General features: G+C 41.5%; 2 protein-coding genes across 2 annotated transcripts; one reads left to right on the top strand and one right to left on the bottom strand.

The window, feature by feature from the left end:
- Positions 1-99: 99 nt before the first annotated feature.
- Positions 100-13,808, top strand: parpbp (PARP1 binding protein). Its single transcript, XM_054624355.1, has 11 exons — positions 100-173; positions 515-670; positions 1,318-1,554; positions 1,678-1,782; positions 2,848-3,018; positions 3,168-3,322; positions 6,170-6,353; positions 6,500-6,681; positions 7,818-7,899; positions 11,839-12,025; positions 12,536-13,808. The coding sequence occupies exons 2-11, from the start codon at positions 521-523 to the stop codon at positions 12,865-12,867; spliced, it is 1,785 nt and encodes a 594-aa protein (XP_054480330.1). The 5' UTR covers positions 100-173; positions 515-520; the 3' UTR covers positions 12,868-13,808.
- Positions 13,809-14,750: 942 nt separating this feature from the next.
- Positions 14,751-16,349, bottom strand: pmch (pro-melanin-concentrating hormone). Its single transcript, XM_054624972.1, has 3 exons — positions 16,107-16,349; positions 15,005-15,146; positions 14,751-14,838 (listed from the first exon to the last, which is right to left on the bottom strand). Exons 1-3 carry the CDS (start codon positions 16,347-16,349, stop codon positions 14,789-14,791), a joined length of 435 nt encoding a protein of 144 aa, XP_054480947.1. The 3' UTR covers positions 14,751-14,788.
- Positions 16,350-20,557: the final 4,208 nt, after the last annotated feature.

Raw genomic sequence — 20,557 nt, forward strand, 5'->3', positions numbered from 1 at the left:
ACTATAAAACATTAATGGAGTAGATAAATACTTCTTTTTAAGTTGAGCGCTCCCATTGTTGTGTACTTAAAGCTGATTGGCTGGAGGCAAATACGTCATCAGCAATTTAAAAATTCAAAACAAGGGCTTTTTGTCGTGGACGTGTGTTCTCGGAGACTACCACAACATTAGAGGTTTGCACCTTTGAATTAACGTTGTTTGTGATTTGATGAAGCCATTAACATGTTATACTGTTAGTTATATTAATGCATCTTGTGACCACTCATATAAAGACACATTGTGAGACATTATTTTGAATAAATAGTAAGTCACATGGCCCCATTGAGCCACCTAGGCCAATGATTTTGGTTTTCCTTTCAATGAATCTGTTTATAAAGTTACAATTTTATGGGTTTTTTTCGCCTGTGTGCAAAAATCTGGTTTATTGAACAACATGTAAAAGAGAAAGCAGAGTAAAGAGATGTCACAATTGACTGTTTTTGTTGATTAACCAGGTTTACTTTACTTTTCTTAGGAGAAAATGGAGGCTTTGGGAGATCGTCTAAAGGTGATGGTTAAAATCTTCAGGCGAGAGTGCCACAGGGTTATAAACTCTGAGAGGACCACCATTCATGGAGCTGATGGCATGCTAATGTTGCTGCAGCTGGCCATAGCAGAAGTTAACAAGCAGGTAACAGCTCATAGCTTTTATTAAAACAGTGCCTCTTAATTTGGATTCAGTTCAAAAAACTTTATCCATCCCTTATGAACAATTTGTGGCAGAAAATGTATGCAAAACACTCCAAAAACAGTTTAAAATATGAAACGTTACTTCAAAAATGCATTTATTCGCAAGCAAACCAACCACTTTTACTGTGTCCACTGATGAATGCCCTTTTTAGGGAATAATTTAGTATTAATCTGTCTGAGAGATCTCTGCGTTTTGCTACTAATTTTAGAGCTGGGTCTAACATCACCTTGCCAAGGAATGTACACCAACAAATAGAATAAAAAGTTAAATACTTTCGGGGGAAGGGTAATAAAGCAATGTGATTTCTCTCTGGCTTCCCGCTGTAAATTATCCAGCGACCCCAAAAACAAAGCGGTACAAGCCCAGTTCACATCATCATCATCATCATGGCATAATTCAATTGAACCATCAGGCTGACTGTCATCACGTCTATAACTGATGACATTACCACAGATTTCCGGGCGAGACCGCTCATGGCCTGTAGTTGGACTGCGAGGAGAAGGTCTTTTCTGCTTTTGAACTGATTGGTTCCAGGCCGTCAGTAATTATGGCTGCTGCCTTCACTGCTTTCTCTCTTCCTGTGACAGCACGCTGGAGAGTTCAAAGTGGCTCTGAGTGATGTCCTGATGGCCTGGAAACACTTACTGCTAGACAAACTTCACCTGCCACCCCCCAACTCTGCACGCTTGGAGAACTATGATCTCATCCTGGAGGCTTACGAGTCCTCCCTGAAACGCTCCAACACCGTGGACCTGGTTGATATCCTCTCCATGTACGAACAGTTGAGACTAGTGGACTCAGACCCGGGGGAGCCTGTGAGCCCGGTGAGCAGGAGCTGGTTGAAATCAGACTGATGATGTTGATTAATGCACAATCTAATTGGCTACTTAGTTAGAGATCAGGCCAATCAATTCCCTCTAATTACATTTTTTCATTCTTTTGCAAAGATCCTGCTGTTTGAGTTCTTATCTGGAAACATGGAGGTCTCAGAGTTGCCAGACTCTTCAGTCCCATCAACACCATCTAGTAAAAGCAGAGGCTGCAGCTCACAGGTAGGCCCAGTCCTGCTTTCACACACTAATAAAAATGTGCAACTTATTTCATAAACCACCGTGAGAAACCCCTCTTTCCACTTTGCCCTCTACCCTCATCTAAAGTTTTCTTTCAGGAAAATGAAATTCTTTTTTCTGCTTCTGGCAATTATCCACGCGTTTACTTTTCCATTCTTCAGCGTACTTAATTTCGGTCTGGAATCCATCCTGCTCTTATTGACGGGAACCCTATATCATATCACTTAGATTTAAGAGCGCAATGTGAATTCAATTACCAGGCAGATGTTTAAAACAACACAATGTGGGGCTGGACAAGTGCTTCTGTTACGGAGTCTCTTTCCTCCACTCTTCTCTGTCACTTGTGAATTTATTAGTTTTTTTAGTGGAGGCTTGCGGCTGCACTACCAGCTAGAGTGATGTAACTTTTGGAGTTCAATACGCGCTGTCAGCTGCTGTTTTTAGTGGTTTTTATTCAGGCAGTAAAGCTACTGTCCATTTTTGGTAGTTTATAAACATAAACCTGGACTCTCCTCAAGCCAAAAGCTTTACTTAGTGAAAGACAGATTCGCTTTCTGGTGACGTAGATGAGAAATCCTTTACCAGTCTCATGTCTGACAGTAGCTTAGGTTAGCTTAGCACAAAGACTGGAAACAGGCTGAAACAGCTAGCTTGGCTCTGCAAAAAGGTAACAAAATCCCCCTTTGAACTGCTAAATTATTATCACATTATATAGCTTTTTTTTTTTTTTTTTTTTTTTTTTTTATCCACTGTAAAAATGACAATTATTCTTGTTTTTTGGCTTGGAGCAGTAACTTCCTGCAGTCTCCACTTGTTGCCTGGCAACAGATCCCAGCCAACCAATAAGTTTGGCAGAAAAACCCTCTTTAACCTTAAGTTGTTGTTTTTTACAAAATTAATTGTATTCATTTGTGAGCTTTAGTGGTGTTTGATAGTGGATTTTATTACTTTTGGGCAGAGTAAGCATAAACAGCATATTAAACAAATTGTTGTTTGATGCTTTCTGATGTTACATACAATAATGTCTAATCTATTTATAATCTTTAGGTGAAAATGGCCGTCAGAAGGGTTTTCTGCTCCTATCTGAATCTGCTTGTGAACGCCAAGAACGACATGGCCTTGGCGCTGACCCTCGACGTCCCCAGTCGCACTCTTGGACGACAGGCATTTACCGACATCAAGCATGCCGCGCACAACAACAACACCTCTCTATTCTTGGTAAGAAACATCCACACTCAGCACGTTCTTGCAGCTTTACCGATGATGTATTCACACGTTACATCACCAGACAAACCAAACCTATGACGTTCAAGTTGGAGTAATCCTCTCTGGCACAACATTTGGGTCTCTTTCATGCTTTTTCGCAGGCTGTGACATCTTTTGTGAGGGCCATCCAGCTCGGAGGGAAGGGCTACGCTCCAGCTGAGTCTGACCCACTGAGGAAGCATGTCAAAGGCCTGTCTGACTTTGTCCAGTTTCTAGACAACCTGGAAGAAATTCTGGGAGAGATTCCCAACCCAAGGTACACAATGCAGCCTAATCCAGGCTTCCACTCGCTTCTTGTCTTACTGTTTCTTTTGAGGTAATGCCTCCTTTCTCATTACAGACTCTGCTGTAAATGTAGTGCTCCGTTTAGGGCAGAACTGTAAATTCTTGCTCTATTCTTGATATTGATTTCCAGGCCTGGTGGTCCTACAGTACTTTGAAAGGCCGGACCAGATGAGACAGCAACTTTGGATCATAACAGGGGCATGGAAAGTTCTAGGAACTTCTTGTAGTAATCAAACAAATTGCAGCCTTTGGGTTTATAATCTTTAATGTTTTCTCTTAATATGTTCACTCTTTCAATGAAATCAAATATATGTAAACAAGAAAGTCCAGTTTCAAAACGTGACAAAGTATACTAACAAACACTAAAAGTAATATGTTGACAGTTCTGTGGGAGAGTTAGATGGAAAGATCGACAAAACTCTAGAGGCGACAGCAGGAGCTGGTTTGCTTAGCTTAGCATAAAGACTGGAAACTGGATGGAAACATTTGGGTAAAAGAAAAACCTTCCAGCATCTCAAACTCCCTAATTAACACATTATACAGTATATTGCTTGTTTTAATACCTGTAAAAACGACATTTTGCTGTTTTACTATGAGCTATGTGCCAGACTACCTCTTGGCCAGGTACAGTAACTTCCTGGAGTCTCTGCATGTTGAGAATAAGAAAGAAAATAATAACATTTAAAAAAAATAAAAGGCTCCTTCATTTACTCAAAACAGCAGGGGCACTGTAGTTTTTATCAAACAGGAGGAAATAGTGCATTTGTTGGGGACTATTTTCAGCAGCGGAATAATACACATTGGTTGCACTTATACATTTTTCCAGCAGCAGGACAGTGTAATTTAAGATTTGAAAATCCTATAGTGTTTTTGATTGCAGTATTGAGGGAACAATAATAATGTGTTTTTAATAGTTTTGGACAACAACGGAGCTCTTAATTCATGGTTAGTTTGGTCTTTTCATGGGATTTAATGACAACAACAAAATTATGGACTTCTCCTTTCAGTTTATATTGACTTTGTCCTTTGAAATCGTAACGGTTGTATCAGTTGCCACATTTTATAATCAGGGATATATACCTCTTATTTGTAATAGCTTATCCTAAACATGCTCAATAGCAACTTTCCATTTTAAATAACTCAATGCAGCAAAATGCTGAATCTACTTTATTGTAGTCTAATAATCATATACACATATTCAATTTCCAGAGAAATCCCCCTGAGCTGATTAGGGGAATACTGAGATTCCAAGAAAAGTTGCGTATGCTTCATTGTTTGGCATCGACTGAGGTCAAACACACTGGAACTCTGGACTTATATCCGAGTGGGATTTTTCTATGAATTGCTTTACTTCTTCCTGCAATTCAAGTTCATGTTAAATTCAGTTTCTTTCTCTCTCTGGTGGGGTTAATTCAAATTCACATGAATTGAATATAATCTTCTCAGCTGTGTGTGCAAGGGGCCCTTCTGCTGCTGCTGCTGAGAGGAATGACCTGTGATCATAAAATCCACCTGTCCCACTGCAGCGTGCCATTATTTCCTTCAAATTCCTGTCTCATGATAACACTTTGGATTGCTAAAGCATGTTCATCTTCATGCCACATCAAAGCCTGTCTTTGTTTAATAACGTGTTCCCTTCTTTGATGAATTATCATCAAACCTTGAGCTCCACAGATCATTCCCCGTACCATTACAGATTGTTTTTGGATGGCAAAGCATTTGGCACCACAACAGAAGCGGTTATCAGAAATGATTTAGCCGGTCAATCATGTGAGGGTGGAGCTTCTTTTTCTTTTTTTTCTTTTTTTTTTCTTTTTCTCTTTAAGTGAAGCTGTTGAAGGCACCCTTTGTAGCGGTCCCAGTAGCGACTCTAGCTCCTCGAGGCCGAGCCATAACAACACATGGCGGTGTTTGTGCAGCAGTAGATTTGACTCCCGCTGCTCTTCGGAGGGTTTTTGGTTCATGCAGGCCGATGAGAGCGCTCCACGTCTGATGAGACACTGATGGACTCGGCCAACATGTGTCTTTCAACAGGCAGTGCCTTTTTGCGCTCTCAGCGGAGTACTGTATTTCCTCACACAAACACCTTCTATGGAGGATTCAGGGCCCCTTGTTCAACGAACATCTGTTTTCCCAAATTATTCAGTTACTGAGCTCGCTCACATCAGAGCTGGGTCAGGCCTGGACCACCGGCCTCTCCCACCTCACTGCGATGTCCTCGAGCACGCTTTAGTGCAGCTCAAACTTGCAGAAGTGATATGTTGCTATGATTTTTGGACATGCAGCGTAGACTGAGTACACGGGTGAACCCCCCCCCCAAAAAAAAGAAACTATAAAAGAGGAGAATCATGGAGTTTGTCTGCTGACAGTCCATCGCTGAGCGCGGTGACGGTGCCCGGGGTGACTTTAACAGGGATTTGGAGAACATTTTCTGCTTCATAACTGTTAACATTGGCAGAGCTGCGTTTCAGTGAAATAAAGCTCAACTGGATGTTAACACTGAAACAATTACTCTGAGCCCTTAAAGTCAGTGTCCAATTAATTGAAAGTGAAGCTGCAGTATATCTTTTGAAGACATTTCAGACTGAGGGCTGGCTTTTCTGCGTTTTCACTTTTAGGAGAGAGTTATTCATGTTGGCAAATATTGGCTGAACTCTTGAACGCTATTAATTCCAACCAGATGAAAACCTGTATGTGTGTTCTGCAGAAGAGTCTATTGGTTTCCAAAACAAACTCAGGTTTTTTTTTTTTCTTCTCTACATACAACGCAATACCTTTCTCTCATTCATTGTGACTGTCCTTGTGTTTTAATTCTCAGCGTGTGTGGAGCCAGGCTGGTCAGCGCCATCAGGGCGGCGCTGGTGAAGGGACGCAGCAGTGAAGACCCGGTGTACGCTGCAGCCGAGGAGACGACAAAGGAGCTGAAGGAGAGGATCTGCCAGCTACACCAGATCCAGAAACAGACCGCTAATGGAATCGGGACGGGGATAAGCCCTGCCAGGGTAATGTATAACCTCTCCTCTCCAACCAGGCAGCCACAGTTTTTTGGCTCTTGCGTCACTCCTGAAGGTACATACATTCATACAAAAACCCACTTCATCTTCTGACAGTGCCCCGATTGTTGTTGTTGTTGCGTTGCCCCTTGCAGCCAAAGGCTTACGCAGTCAATCACTGCACTGCATACGGGGGTCGGGACACCGTGAAGGTGCTGATGGCTCTGCTGGATGAAGAGGCGCTGACTCCACCGTGTCGGAACAAAGCAGACCTTCTGTCTGAGGACCAGCCCGTCCTCAGTGGAGCCGAGGCGACCTGCATCCTCAGCTTGTTCAGGTTGGCACCAACAAAGCAAACTGTGATTTGATTTTTCTAATAGGGAGCATACACTATGTTTTAAGGGTTATTCTGTATACTGTACATAAGAAGTAGGCATGGTTGTCATTGGTTTATGGACTGCCTTTTGCAACCTGTAAGCGGAAGTGACCATATTTTGCAGAGGATTGAAGTAGAGACGCCGTATACTGCGTCAATCACGGGTTGCCCCGCCCTAAATCATACCCTGCTTTATGGTCTATTTTACTCTAAATTTACCATCATTTACTAAATGAACATCATGCTGTATTGAAGAAGACTTGAAACTAAAGATTGAGACCATAAACTCATGTTTACTGAGGGAATAAATCAAGAGAGAAGTAGAGTCATTTTCTCATAGACTTCTATGGGATCAGACTTCTTTTGGCAACCAATAGCTCTCTAGATGGGAATGTCAGTTAGTCAACCACTTTGGTCCAGTCTGAAACATCTCAACAACTACTGTCATTAAATTTGGTACAAAAATCATGATCCCCAGATGATATACCCTACTGATTTAATGATCGCTGAATTGTTTACGATAGACTTAAAATGTCTGTTCTTACGTCCCTTAACATACGTTACATCCTTCAGGGGGTCAAGTACAAAAACTCAGGCAAATTAAATGTTAATATTTTATTATGAAAAAGTCACAGAGTTTTGAATTAGATTTGACTGTTTTCACTTCTGTGGGATTCAGTCAGAGTGGGAAAGCCCCTAAAAACAGCAATTAGACCAACATGAGACTCTCCACTAAAACCATATGGAGGAAAATCCTCCCACACCACACTGGAACAATTTCTTTGGTCAAACATCTGAAATAAAAATAATAATATAAAAATTAAAAAAATAGCCACTGGCTGTGTTCGGGGGGGAACCTACATTATGTCGGGGGTGCATGACATCGAATGGCTGATATCCAATTTGTTGCAAAAGCCCGACATCAGCTCAGTCTGAGAGAAAATATCTTTTGACATGTTGAGAATATGATTATGTAAAGCTGCAATAAAGAGAGAACAGCAGTGGGTAGATTTCTTAGCAGTGCGACCGTGTATCCTTCTTGCTTTTCTAATTTATAAACTCTTGTCTTTGCCTCTCGTTGCGGCTCGGCCCCTCAGATCCCCTGAAGTGTCTACTGGATGTTCTCCAGAACCTCTAAAGAACCGAGTCCAGAGCCGGCTAGACCTGCTCAAACCCAAGGTAACGTGGGCCCCCCTTTCAACCCGAGAGCCCCAAATCCAAACCATCAGTTACTTCAAATTGAATCAGATGTGCAAACATTGAAAATAATGTCTTTACATCCTGTAATTTCTCCCTGGTATTATATTATTTATTTGCTTAGCTGAAGCTCACATCTTAACTGACTTCCACCGTTCCCGTTTGCACAGCTGTGTTTTAGCTCTTAGTGTTGGTTTTTGAGGGCGCTGCTCAAATCCGTGGCATAAAAACGACTTATTCGTGGGGGATTCAAACCATTAACCAGTCCTGATGATAAGTTATCCTTTTGTCAGGGCTCAGGTCCATTTGCTTGCAGTGCATAATATAACACAGTGTGTATCTGATATCAATATCTCTCTCTTCCTTCCTTCCTGGATGTGAGCTCAGCTGCTCAGTCTTTGTTCCTTCATGTTTTCTTGAGTCAGTGTGAGAAAATCTGTCACATTGTAGTTATACAGCTTTTAATGCCAAGAAGTTTTGAGTATATAGACTTTACTGTTTGTGTGCTCTTGTTGTTTGAATTGAATCTATGAAAATACACTCAGCGGTGGAAAGTAACTTCGCACATTTACTTGAGTACCATTTAGGTACTGCTACAATTTGATTATTTCCTTTTTATGCTACTTTACACTTCTACTTGACCATACAGTCCGGCAGGAACTGAATATTTGTGGCTGATACCTTTTTTATTAAACACGTTACTTGAAACAAAAGGGCACTCGGACAGAGCAGACCTCCACCAATTCTGTTTCCTTATGTCAAAGATAATGCACGTATCGACAAACACATTTGGATCCGCTCCAAAATGTAATGTTTTTTTCCTTGGCCATAACCATCTTGCCAGAGGGAACAATCAGATACAATTCCCTTAGATTTGTTTTTAAGTCGTGAACAAAATACGTACTAAGCAGGGCAATAAGTAACACAAAATCATGGTGCAGAAGTGTCAAACTAGGTTTCAGGTAATTATGAAACATTGTCAACATTACAAAGTTTGTCCACAAGAGAGCACTGATGCATCTTGGTCACACATATTTTAAAAGGGAACTTTTTGCATAAAGCCTTTTGTGGCCTAAGCAGAAGCTTGATAAATTGCCTCAAGTGATGTCACTTGAGTCGACATTGTTTAATGCTGAAGACTAAAAGTTTAAAAATAAAAAAATCTGTTGGTATAGAGCTAAAAAACAAGTGAGTCTCTCTTGCAGAGACTCAAAGTCAACTCTTGCAGCCCGCTGCTCTTCTGTGCTGCAAGCTAGCAGCTTAAACCGCTACAAGCCCAAGACACAAGAATCTCCACCCAATCTGTCAGTGGTTGGGTTGCTTTGTGGGTAATGTAGGCGCCGGGGTTTGACGAGGAAAAAATTGATCCTCGGAATAAAAAATAGACGTCTTTGTTTCTGCTGCATCGATTATTGGGATTCTTTTTGCAGCAGCACTAAATTAGTTGAGTCAACATTTTTTAACTAACTGCCAAATATCAACATCATCTACTTCAAAAATCAAGTGTTGATCGCGCTTACATAGAAATCCATCTGTTATATTAATCCTGATATAATCCTTAATAATACTCTGAAGGAGTCGTTCTGCACCATGATGAGTACTTTTACTCGTGATGACCTCATCCATTTTGCTGACGATACTTCCATACTCGTAAACATTGAGAATGCAGGACTTTTACATGTAACAGCGTGTTTTTCAGTGTAACATTGCAACTTTTAAGAGAACTTATTCACACAATTGCTGAGTCACCAAAAAAAAAAAAAAAAAAAAAAAAAATTACGAGACCAGCTTTAGATTTTAAGTCAGGACTGCTCATTTCAACACGAAGCAGCTCCGCTGTGTGAACTCCTTTTGAACATGTATGCTAAACACATTTTGTGAAATGGCTCCTTTATTTGATTGCGCTAGCAGATGTCATTTTAGCTCCCCACAATCTGGCTGCCTTCCTGTTTGAGTGCGCTGTAATGGTCCCTGGGCAGCTCACCGCTTCCTGAACCCGGCGAGCGGAAGCTTTCTGCATCAATTTCACTTTGAAGATGCCATATCAGTCGCGTAATTCGACTAGCAAGGGGAAACTTGAAAGGTTATTGTTTCCTGTTGTCTGCCGAATGACTTTATCCCAGACTTCTCCGACGGTTTCATCATGCACTGACGTCAACCGTCACTCGCACAGAGATGGACTGATTTAGTTCCTGCTTTTGGGACGTTTCCAGATCTTTGTCTCAGTGGCATAAACCTAGAAATACCTTTTGAACGATTTAGTGTTGCTCTCCTCTATGACGTCTGTGATGACGTGTGTGGAAAAGATGCATTTATGATCCTTTTATTTCACGATGGTATCACTCTCTCTTGATGATAATATTAATGGGGCCACCTGCTCTCACTTCTATCTACCTGCGTGTCGAGACACAAAGCTGCAGGAATTGCTTGCACCTGCTTTTGGAAGGTCAGGAATGTCTGGGTCAGGTGTCTCCGGGTCAGTCTGTGTGCAGAGGCTGTTTCAGGACGGTCATCTTCAGGAGGAATGAGTCCGATCACACGGCGCCATGTTGCGCTCCCACCTGTTGTAATTGGATTAGATGTTCCCCGTCAGTCATAGTTTGGCCGTGTTCACTCTTCCATCCCCTCCCATTATTTCAGATGTGTTTTTATTAGCATGCAACCAGGGCAGCAAACATTTGTAGCTCCATTATTTAAGTGCGCCTTGTTCTTGGGGTTGCTGTTTTAGGTGCTCTTTTAAGAAGTTCTTTTGAGAAAGCACAAAAGGCTTTGATCCCTTTGTGCTTTCCCTTTTCACCCAGCTTTGCTCGTTGTATTTTTTCTCAGATTTTTTTTTTTTCCCTCCCTTCTGTGGCCTGACTGGCCTGAAGGGCGAAATCCTTGGATTGTGATAATCCCTAGCAGGCGTAGATCAAACAGCGGCTGAAAAGCTGTGGATCTGTGTGCCCCGGGGCCAGGATTGTAGTTTTCAGTATCATTCACCTTGTTAGAACTAGGCTGTCCGAAAAGGCTTTTTAATGAGGTGCTTCTCTACTATCTCAGCCATGTAACTGAAAAGAAGATAAAACTGTTATTCTTGTTTAACGTTGGGCTGTAATTGGTGTTAAAAAAAAAAAACAGGTAGTAAAACAAATGATTTGCTAATTAAAGCAGAAAATATTGATTTGATACATTTCTAATAATGCCTCGCTCTATTACGTTTGATTTTGAGGCGTGAAAAATAAATGTCTTGGGACATTTTATGATCCCTCCTCCCGTCTTCAAAGCACCTGATCTTAAAATTCGAAAGAGAGACTTTAAACCCATAAAGTCTGTTTTCGATGCATTGATCTGAATTTTTAAGTTCCAATATATACCTGGGCTTTTGGTATCGAACGATACTGAGAACCGAGCCTCACTTTAACATTGCTTTACCAACCAAAAAAAGAATGCAACAAATAAAAACATAGATATACATTGATTTAATTGGTATTTATTTTTGAAATAATAACTCCTGTACCAGCAACTTTCCTGTACCAAAATCTTTAAAAATTAACAGGATGTACAATTGAAGTCTAAATCTTTAAATGTAGCAACAAATTGGTCAAAACAGGATATTGTCATGTATATAAAGTTTATGAATTGAATTTAATAGTTCGCCCCCATAGACAACAATTACCCGATCAAGCTTAATTTCGGTGCATCCTTAACAGGAATCTTGGCCACTCGTCTTGAGTTTAGTTTAGTTTAAACCATCATTTATATGCCACCATGAGGTTGACATTTGTTATTCTTTTCAGTGAAATATATTTCCATGGCTACAACCACAGTTTTGAAAGCTGGAAACCTGGGCAAGCTGCCTCGAATCATTGATACTGATCATCCACCGTGTCACCATATCATATCAGCTGGATTAAAGTTTCTTTCTTCTGTTTATTCCAGGCCAAAGAAAGAGGAATTCGATCCCAGTTTGCATGCACATACAAAGATGAAGAAATGCCTCTCAACCGTGTGCTGGAGTTCCCCAGCAGCAGCCAGGTCCCTACCTGTGTGCACCCGGCACCCAAACACCACACCATCCCAGCTGTGGATGAAGAGTGCAGCTCTGATGTGGAGGAGACGACCAAAGGTAAATGTTCAACTTGTTCGACGTTTTTTTTGTGCTTTACTGCATGTAGAGAAACGCTCAAAATGTCAACGACAAGCGGTGTAGCGTTCTCTTTCTGCTGGGTTGGATTTCTGTTTCCTCTGACGCCACACAGCTGGACCGAGGCCCGGGCACACCTTCTCAGCTCCAGCCTTGAACCCTTCGCAGCCCCAGCCCTGGGACTGGTACTTACCATCAGCCATTAAACGAATCCCCATTCTATAAAACCTGCTCACACCCACATCTGTAGTAAAAACCAAAAGCGCGCACACACTCGCTCACACAGACTTTAGCCCATTTCCCCTTCTGTCTTTTGTTCCGTGGGAATTCAGGCGCTGCTCCATCGGGTTACATGACAAATGTTAAATTTCAGCTTCACAGAATAAACACCCGGCCTGCTTCGAGTAGCAGCTAACGTCAGCAATTTCGTCACAACATTTCCCCCCCACCCCTCCCCACCAGGTTGTCACAGTTGCTTTTGCTTTGTTTCAGTCTTTCCAGCCAAGTCCACTTCTGAATGCCCGAATAAGGAGCAGAGCGGCGTGCGGCGGGGGGCTGCTCTCGGGCCAAGAAGTGGAAATGCCCAAAACAGAGTTGCGGGCCCCGCCAATAGAAAGAAAACTGGCACTGAGGCGCAGAGAAAGGGCAACAAGAGGAAGCAGGTGGATTCTGACCAACATGGAGGATCAGAGAACGAGCCTCCGGAGAAGAAACAGCTCACTTGTGTCCCCGTCAAAGTGCCTGGCAAGAATGTCAGCAAGGCCTCCAGTAAGAAGAAGCTGATAGCTGGACAGGGAAAGCTCACCAGCTTCTTCAGACTCTAATGGTCGTTTGTACTGGTTTCATGATGGCACAGTTGTACGTGAATTTTCTGATTAAGGCTCCAAATTCTGATTATTTTCTTTTTTTAAGTCTCAGTTTATCTGTTGACTGTTGTTTTCAATGAACACCTTTTTGGGTATATGCTCATTTGTTTACATGCTGAGAGTGATGGAGGACTTTACGCAAATGAAAGCTATGAGTTGATTAGCTTATTCTAGCATCAAGCTAAGCTAAACAGCTAGCATGGCTCTTTTTAATAAGATATAACAAGTTAATTAGTGAAAAGTGCTTGAAAGTACATTTTTAAGACTTTGGACGGAGCCCCAAATTTCAGATTTTATGCTAAACTAAGCAATCTAGCTAGCAGTAGCATTTAGCGTTCATCCATTTTTATTGTATAGCGTTTGAATAAATGAGACAGACCCAGGATAACAGTTTTCCTTGATTTACAATTGTTATGCTAAGCTAAGCTAATTGCCCTTTGGCTGTAACTTTATATGTAGCATGCAAGAGTGGCATCAATCTTCTCATTTAACACTCAGCACTTAAGAGGGTGAATATGTTTAATTATCTTAAAATAATTACTGAGTCTATAAAATGTCAGAAGATAGTGGATGAAAAGCACAAAGTCTTTAAATTAGAGAAGCGGGGCATTTTTGATAGAATTTCTTTATAACTGTGAATCCATAATCAAACTTATTTAAGATGAATTTTCTGTTGATTAACTATGTGACTCATTGTTCGCCACTAATTTTCCCATTTAGCAGTGTGGAAAGTGTTGGTGGCAGCATGAATACATCTGATAGCAGATCATTGGCAGACTTGATCAGTACACGTTCTTCATTAAGACCTAGTCCTACTTGAAATGTATTTAACCGCTAGTTGTATATATTTTTTTTCAACCTGTAAAATTCCACAGCAAAGTCAACTTTGTAAATATGATGCAGACTTTTCAATTTTAATAAACTTTTATTTTGTTTTAACATGTTTGTGATTCGTTTATTTCAACAAGGACATGCATTTCAGTGTAACACACACACACATATATATATATATATATATATATATATATATATATATATATACCCTTTTACAATTTGTAAATAATGATGACGTACATTAGTGTGAGCCCACAGTTTGGCAATGGAAGTACAGCAGACTGCATTTGCCTGTCAAGCTATGCAAGGGCACTAGGCAACACAGATGTTGAATGCAACCTAAAAATAATTACTTTCTAAATCTGTGTGCTATTAGTGAGTGGGTACAATACATTAGCAAGTGGCCCAATCTATGGTGGCCAGACATATACATGTATTTAGTAGAGAAACCAAGCATGTAATGTTACACCAGTGGGAAATTAAGAGCATACAAGTCACTAGATGCTTACACTTTACGTACAGAATGTCAAATACAGTGACATAGACTCAGAAGCTAAAATGGACACTACAAAGCAGCCATTGATGTTGCCGCTGTTTCAGTTTAACGAGTGACCGTGTTAACAGGTGAGTCTCAGCCAAAGGCATTGTAGTTGCTCGTGGTGTTACAAGTACAAATCTGTGTTATCTACGCCAACCATTTACGTAAGTTACTACGTGCAACCACGGACGCTTTGGCTAAAATCACCAGTTAAGTTTTGCTATGAAACAGTCCTTTTCCTGTCTGAATTCTGCAGAGCTTCAGTCCGCTTTTGCAATATTGAGTCTGACAACCAAACACGTAACGACTGAGCATTTTGATGCTGGTGACAGATTTAATTCAATGTTTAAAGCGTGCTAATCATCTGGATGGCTGGGGGGGGGAACGACACTTCCGTTGCCAACATGCACACACACATTTTTGATGATGTCGGCTGTAAAAACGTCTATAAGGAAGAATTTTTTTTACAGCACATTAAAAGCTGGACGGCAGCACGAGGGGAAACATTTATACCTCCCAGCAGGGTCGGTACACTCTTCCTATCATACACCGCAGCACTGGAAGGAAAGAAGAAAGAGAGTGAAGAATACTTGCATAAATAAATATCAAGTAATTTAATATCAGAATCAACTTTATTGGTCGGGTATGTTTATATATATTAGAGGAGATTACTCAGCTTTTTTTTTACCATTAATACAGAAACGTGGGTTTTCAGATACTTACTATCGAGGTCAGTGTTTCTGCGTTCAATTTTCAAACTGTTCTCAGCCGGAGTGTAGCTCAAGCTCCGGTCTGTGAGCAGAGGAGGGCTCCTGCCGAAGGCCGGGTTCAATCCATGAATACCGCGTCCTTTCAGCCCCATGTCCTAAAAAACCCACACCGTATCGATCAGTGATTACATGTGACACCATAAGACCACACACACATTTCCATACGGCAGGATCTGAACTCTGGATCGTCACAGTTGCAGCAGCTTTCAAACATTATCTCTTCACTTGCAGCACAGGTGTTGGATCTGTCTCAACCTGCTGATCCAAGCCACAGGAACCCTGAATGGAAGAAATGTGTTTCCCTGTTTTTTACTATATCACAGTGGCCCGTTTTCTTCCACTCGCCTCCTCCCATTCGGTTCACCCAGATGGCTTTGTTCTCTCCAACATGGCTGCCTGTTCCCCATTACCGCAGAGATAACCACCATGTTCATGACACACAGGAGACGTAACCGCCAGATAAACTCTTAATGCGTCGCAGCCAAACGTTTGAGGCAACACAGATACATCATCATTCTTCCCATTGTGATTCCAATAAATCTTTATAGGCTTGTGATCATTTGACCTTTTAAGCTAATAGTATTTCCCGGTTTTCCAGCGCTGCCGTAAAAGTTTTTCATAGATGTGGATGAAATATTGACTTAGCAGCAGACACGGGGACGGTGACCAATTGAAAAGGGTCAAATGTTCAGTCACAGGATGGAGATAATGTGCTCTTTGTTGTTGTTGAACTATGGTTATATGGGGTTGTTTATGGAAAGAAAAATCATACAATGAATAGTTATGATACATGACTGTTATTGGCAGAGTTCAATAGCTGCAAATTGAGAATCACTGAAACAGAACATTTATTTGGGATAACGTAACTAAGGGTTGTCCAAATAGCTGGTAACTTTAAATTGGATTAACATGTGGTTGAGCAAACTACTTTAAAGGGTTGCTTCACCCAAATAACAGAAGAAAACATACAAAAAATTACACATTCTCCATCCAGACAGTCTCCGAATGGTTTATTAATAAAAGTATTTAAACAACAGTTGCGATGTGACACTTACTGAGACGATGATGATTCTCGGGCCCCCATCTTCATCCCTTGCGTTGGTGTCCATCACAAGGTTTCGTCTGTAAGCGGAGGGGACCACGGCGGGCTCAGCCACGGGCTCGACCCCCAGGAAGAGGCCATCTTGCTCCGGTACGCCATCTTCTACTTTAGATGCAGGCATGGCTACGGTGACCGAGTGGCTGCTCAGCTCGGAGAACAGCACCAGAGTGTACAGGACAGAGTAGACGGAGATCATGGTATCTACTTGACTGATCTTCTCTCACCTAACGAGTGATGTGATAGAGCTTTCAACTGTCTTATATATTCAGGGAGAAGAGCTTTATGCTTCCAAATTAAAACTGTTCAATGTCAGAAAGCATCGCGTCTCCTGCAGGGTTGCATCCATCTCAAAAGGCCGAAAGTCACAGGAGGTTTAAAGTCACAGCTGTAACTCTATTAATAGGTGTTCCTTTGGTAAACAAGAAGGTGAATAGCTCTATTTTGTCTGTTTAGAGATGTGATGAATTCAAATGGATAATGGGGTGAAACATGGAGGACGGTTTTGTTCCGCCACATCACAGAGTGGCGTCGAGGCGGATCACAGGAGGTCAAAGGGGCGGGGAATCAATTGTGACTCTTGCTTCCAAATCCACATGCTGAAATTAACCCAGCAGGTGAGCGGACAGTGACTGGATGCGTCGCATAAAAGATGCCCAATGAGTCATTTTCTCTGAATGGCATCAGTGGCTGCAGATGATGGACCATCACCAAAGGTCAGCAACATGAATGAACTGGTCAGACTAATATGACAGACCATTGAAGAAAATTGTGAAAAGCACTTATTCGTTTTCTTGTTGAGAAAAGTAAACATAACACGCTAAACTGAGATGGTGAACGTGTCACATTACACCTGCTTAATATCAGTATTTTAGCCTTGGTAGCGTGCTGGCATTAGCATTTAGCTTAAAGCACTGCTGTGCAAGTCCGTCACCAGGAATGGATGTTGGCGTTGTACGCTTCTTCAAACCACAGATACGTTTAATGACGACGTCTTTGCATTTGTTCCAAAAAGCAATTGACGTAGTATAACGACAACTGTTAATGAAAGTTATGTGGTATAATAACAAGTATAACAACCAAACTGGCTTTACGCTTGTTATATAATGTAAAAAAGGGAATTAATGTTTTTCTAACCTTAACCAAGTAGTTTTGTTGCCTTAACCTAATCAATCCTTACACAACCTTAACAACTTGGCATTGTGTGATTCTGCAAGAGTAATACAAGGCTGCAATAAAACATCTTTATGAAATGTATTTTTAGTGCTGAAACGTTGACATTCAACACAAACACTGTATGTGAGAAGTGGACTTCACCGTGACCTTACCCATTGGTTTGTGGACCACCGCTTTGGAGCCTCATGTTTTTGGCCGTCGCCATCTTGGCTTTTGCAACCAGAAGTGACAAAATAAGGTGGAGCTAAGTACAACCGAACGTAGACTTAAGACATTATAGAGGGACCAAAGAGGTTAGAATTAACTTAATGAACTGAAAACACAGACAACTTCAAAACCAGACAACGCCTTGGTAGCAACCTGTCAATCACAAGGTAGCCCCGCCCTAAAACACACCCTGCTTTATGGTCTATTTGACTCTAAATGGAGCATCATTTACTAAATGAACATCATGCTGTATTGAAGAAGACTTGAAACTAGAGATTGAGACCATAAACTCATGTTTACAATGTTTACTGAGGGAATAAATCAAGAGAGAAGTAGAGTCATTTTCTCATAGACTTCTATACAACCAGAGGAGACGCCCCCTGATGGCCATTAGAGAGAATGCAAGTTTAAGAGAACTTCTGTATGAATGTATCCTGTGGTTGGCAGGAATCAAACACTACAATACAATGTCAACATTTATTCTTCCATTTGATGGACTGTGCCTGAGTATAGCCTCATAAAGGCATTATCATGGCCGTAGACTCTTACTCTTTGGACATGTTAGTGTTTGTACGGATTAAACAAATAAGATATAATGTGTTAATTGGTGATCTTTGAGGTGCTGGAGATGCTAAGATAGCAGGCTGATGGATGTAGCCGCATATTTTGTTCACAGATATGAGAGAGGTATCAACTTTCTCATCTAATTCCCGACAAGAAAACCCAACTTGTACCCACCCAAATGTCCTACTTTTCATTTAAAAGAGAATTTGATCTGCCACAGCTCTGTTCTCAAGCCTGATCGACAAGAACCCGCAGCATCATCAGCTGAGGATGAAAGGCGGCGGCGAGCATAAACCGAAAGGGCCTTCATGTTGACATAGCTCTTCTCGGCTCAAAAGGCTTACCTTATTAACATCACAGGAGCCGTGGCGCAGGGGATGGAGAGCCGGGACATGAATAATAGCTATTGAACTCAGCCGAAGTGATTTTACTTGGAGCGGTCAGCCTTTATTTTGTAAGTATTATTGTTGGAGGGCGAGGACTTCTACTGAAGGACTGAACTTGTCCACAGGGGCACGGCCGTTCCAGCAGAAGCACAACTGAACTTGTGAGCTTCATGCTCTGTTGTTGTAACCTTTCTCGCTCTCGCTCTCTTTCTGATAATCTCTCCTTTTCCTTTTCCCATATTTCTGGCTGCATTAACATACTCATATGGACAGTAGACACCCTGCAAATCGATGCCACCTGATCCCATAGCTTCCTTGGCAATCACTGAGAAGATTCATGATCCCTGAGCCGTGGTGAAGGTCATTATCTGGTAACTGTGATTTTTTTTCCCCCCTGGTCTGAATTTCTAAGAAATCATTACCATAATTCTCTAATAAAGAACATTAGCAAAGAAAAAAGCCAAGAGTCAAATGATCTTATGAGGACCAGATGTGATTCGGTGGGTATCCATGAACATTATTTACTAAATCTTTACGTTTCTACAACACAGCTCGTCAAATCTTCAACTGATGCCAGTAAAGTTTATTCAACTACTGACGGTGCTGTCGCTGATTTATATTTGGTCTTGTTTGTTGTAAGCGGTCGTAATTGCGTCCAGATTTGTTTCGGCTTCATGCATGGTTTACATTTTGAACTTGAGGAAGCTGCAGAGTAGTTTTATCATCAGCTCTGTCGACGGCTTGCATCACCTGTCAGATGCGGTATTTCAATCACACCGTTGCTTACAGCTTTGTGCATAAAGAGGCAGAGTCAGACGTCAGCACCATATGACATCAGTAGCATTGTTTTATAACCCTTGGTGGGCCAACACATTAGTGTATTGTATTAACACACTTCTCTTTCAACACCAACACTCGTCCTCTAATAGAAGAAGGAAAGAAAAGTGTCGCAGCAGAGAGGGAGGCTCTGATGCTCCATGCATGAAGTTTGATATCTGCGTGTTTGTGCTGCAGAGTCTTGAGGTCGGCATGCTGCATTCAGCAAAAATGTGGGTGCAAACTTGGGGGGTTGGGGGGACCACATTTTCGGCCGTTTTTTTTGTTGTTGTTGTTGCCCAGAGAACAGACCATGGTTTCCTGGAACAATGCAGCTGATGAGAGTCTCTCCAAGGAAAATAAGGCTCTGACATCATGGGTTCTTAAAGCACGCAGCTGAGCCAACACTCTCTCCTGCTATAATCAAGCCTCAGTGAATTTCCACTGTCGACTGAAACTGAGAAAAGAAGGAGAATCTCCTCCAATGGTTTGGGCACTTTTCTATTATTTTTCTTCTTCTAACACATGCTTTAATCTGACTGCTAACATTCCCGTTGTAGTGCGAGGCTCGTGGCGCACTTGTTGGACTCTTGTGTCTCTATTTCCGTTTACATCTGGCCTTGGCTCACAGCAACAGTAAAGTGTGACACAAGGCTACTTGTAAATGTGTCATGATCAACTCATCGCTAGCCAAGACTGGATTCTAGCCTCCGGATATAAGAATATTTGGGATTTGTGACAACGAATGCTGAGTTGACAACAGCAGAGGCAAAAGTTAAACCCAGTTAAGTGAAATCCTGTGTGTCCTACTGGAAAGAAATGAATGTTTAAAGACTGATGAAGCCTTACAACCACTTTTCCTCTACAACCAGTAGAATAAGTAGTAAAAATTGGTGAGTGTAGTAAGAAAAAAAGACCACAAGGTCATTCAAAAGACAATTGTGTGCTTTAGATGAGGAGTTGAAGAGTGTGGAGAGATTGTGTTTCAGGGCTCAGTCCAAAATCTGTGTCCTCAGATGCACTGAATTGTGAGTGCACGCAGATCAATGGGAAACGGATTGTGTTCCTTCCAGAACCATCCTGGTTCTTGAGGTTGTTCAAACATCTTTGTGTTGTACTCCATGTAAAAATCCCAAATTAGCACATGTAAGAGGATAAACAGAGCATTTTTATAAGACATCCTGGCTTTTTTGTGTGTTTTAGAATAATTACAACTGGATGATACCATACGTCCTTGTTCACTCTGATAATTGGCTTA

Source organism: Anoplopoma fimbria, chromosome 23 (genome assembly GCF_027596085.1).
Source record: "Anoplopoma fimbria isolate UVic2021 breed Golden Eagle Sablefish chromosome 23, Afim_UVic_2022, whole genome shotgun sequence".
Taxonomy (NCBI): domain Eukaryota; kingdom Metazoa; phylum Chordata; class Actinopteri; order Perciformes; family Anoplopomatidae; genus Anoplopoma; species Anoplopoma fimbria.

What these genes read in the sequence shown, in the direction of transcription:
- parpbp (XM_054624355.1), top strand. Translation starts at nt 521, where the DNA reads ATGGAGGCTTTGGGAGATCGTCTAAAGGTGATGGTTAAAATCTTCAGG. An exon ending in TGCATCCTCAGCTTGTTCAG is followed by an intron (nt 6,682 to 7,817) that starts GTTGGCACCAAC and finishes TCGGCCCCTCAG; the next exon opens with ATCCCCTGAAGTGTCTACTG. An exon ending in TAGACCTGCTCAAACCCAAG is followed by an intron (nt 7,900 to 11,838) that starts GTAACGTGGGCC and finishes TGTTTATTCCAG; the next exon opens with GCCAAAGAAAGAGGAATTCG.
- pmch (XM_054624972.1), bottom strand. Translation starts at nt 16,349, where the DNA reads ATGATCTCCGTCTACTCTGTCCTGTACACTCTGGTGCTGTTCTCCGAG. An exon ending in CGAGAATCATCATCGTCTCA is followed by an intron (nt 15,147 to 16,106) that starts GTAAGTGTCACA and finishes TGGGTTTTTTAG; the next exon opens with GACATGGGGCTGAAAGGACG. An exon ending in CAGAAACACTGACCTCGATA is followed by an intron (nt 14,839 to 15,004) that starts GTAAGTATCTGA and finishes CTTTCCTTCCAG; the next exon opens with TGCTGCGGTGTATGATAGGA.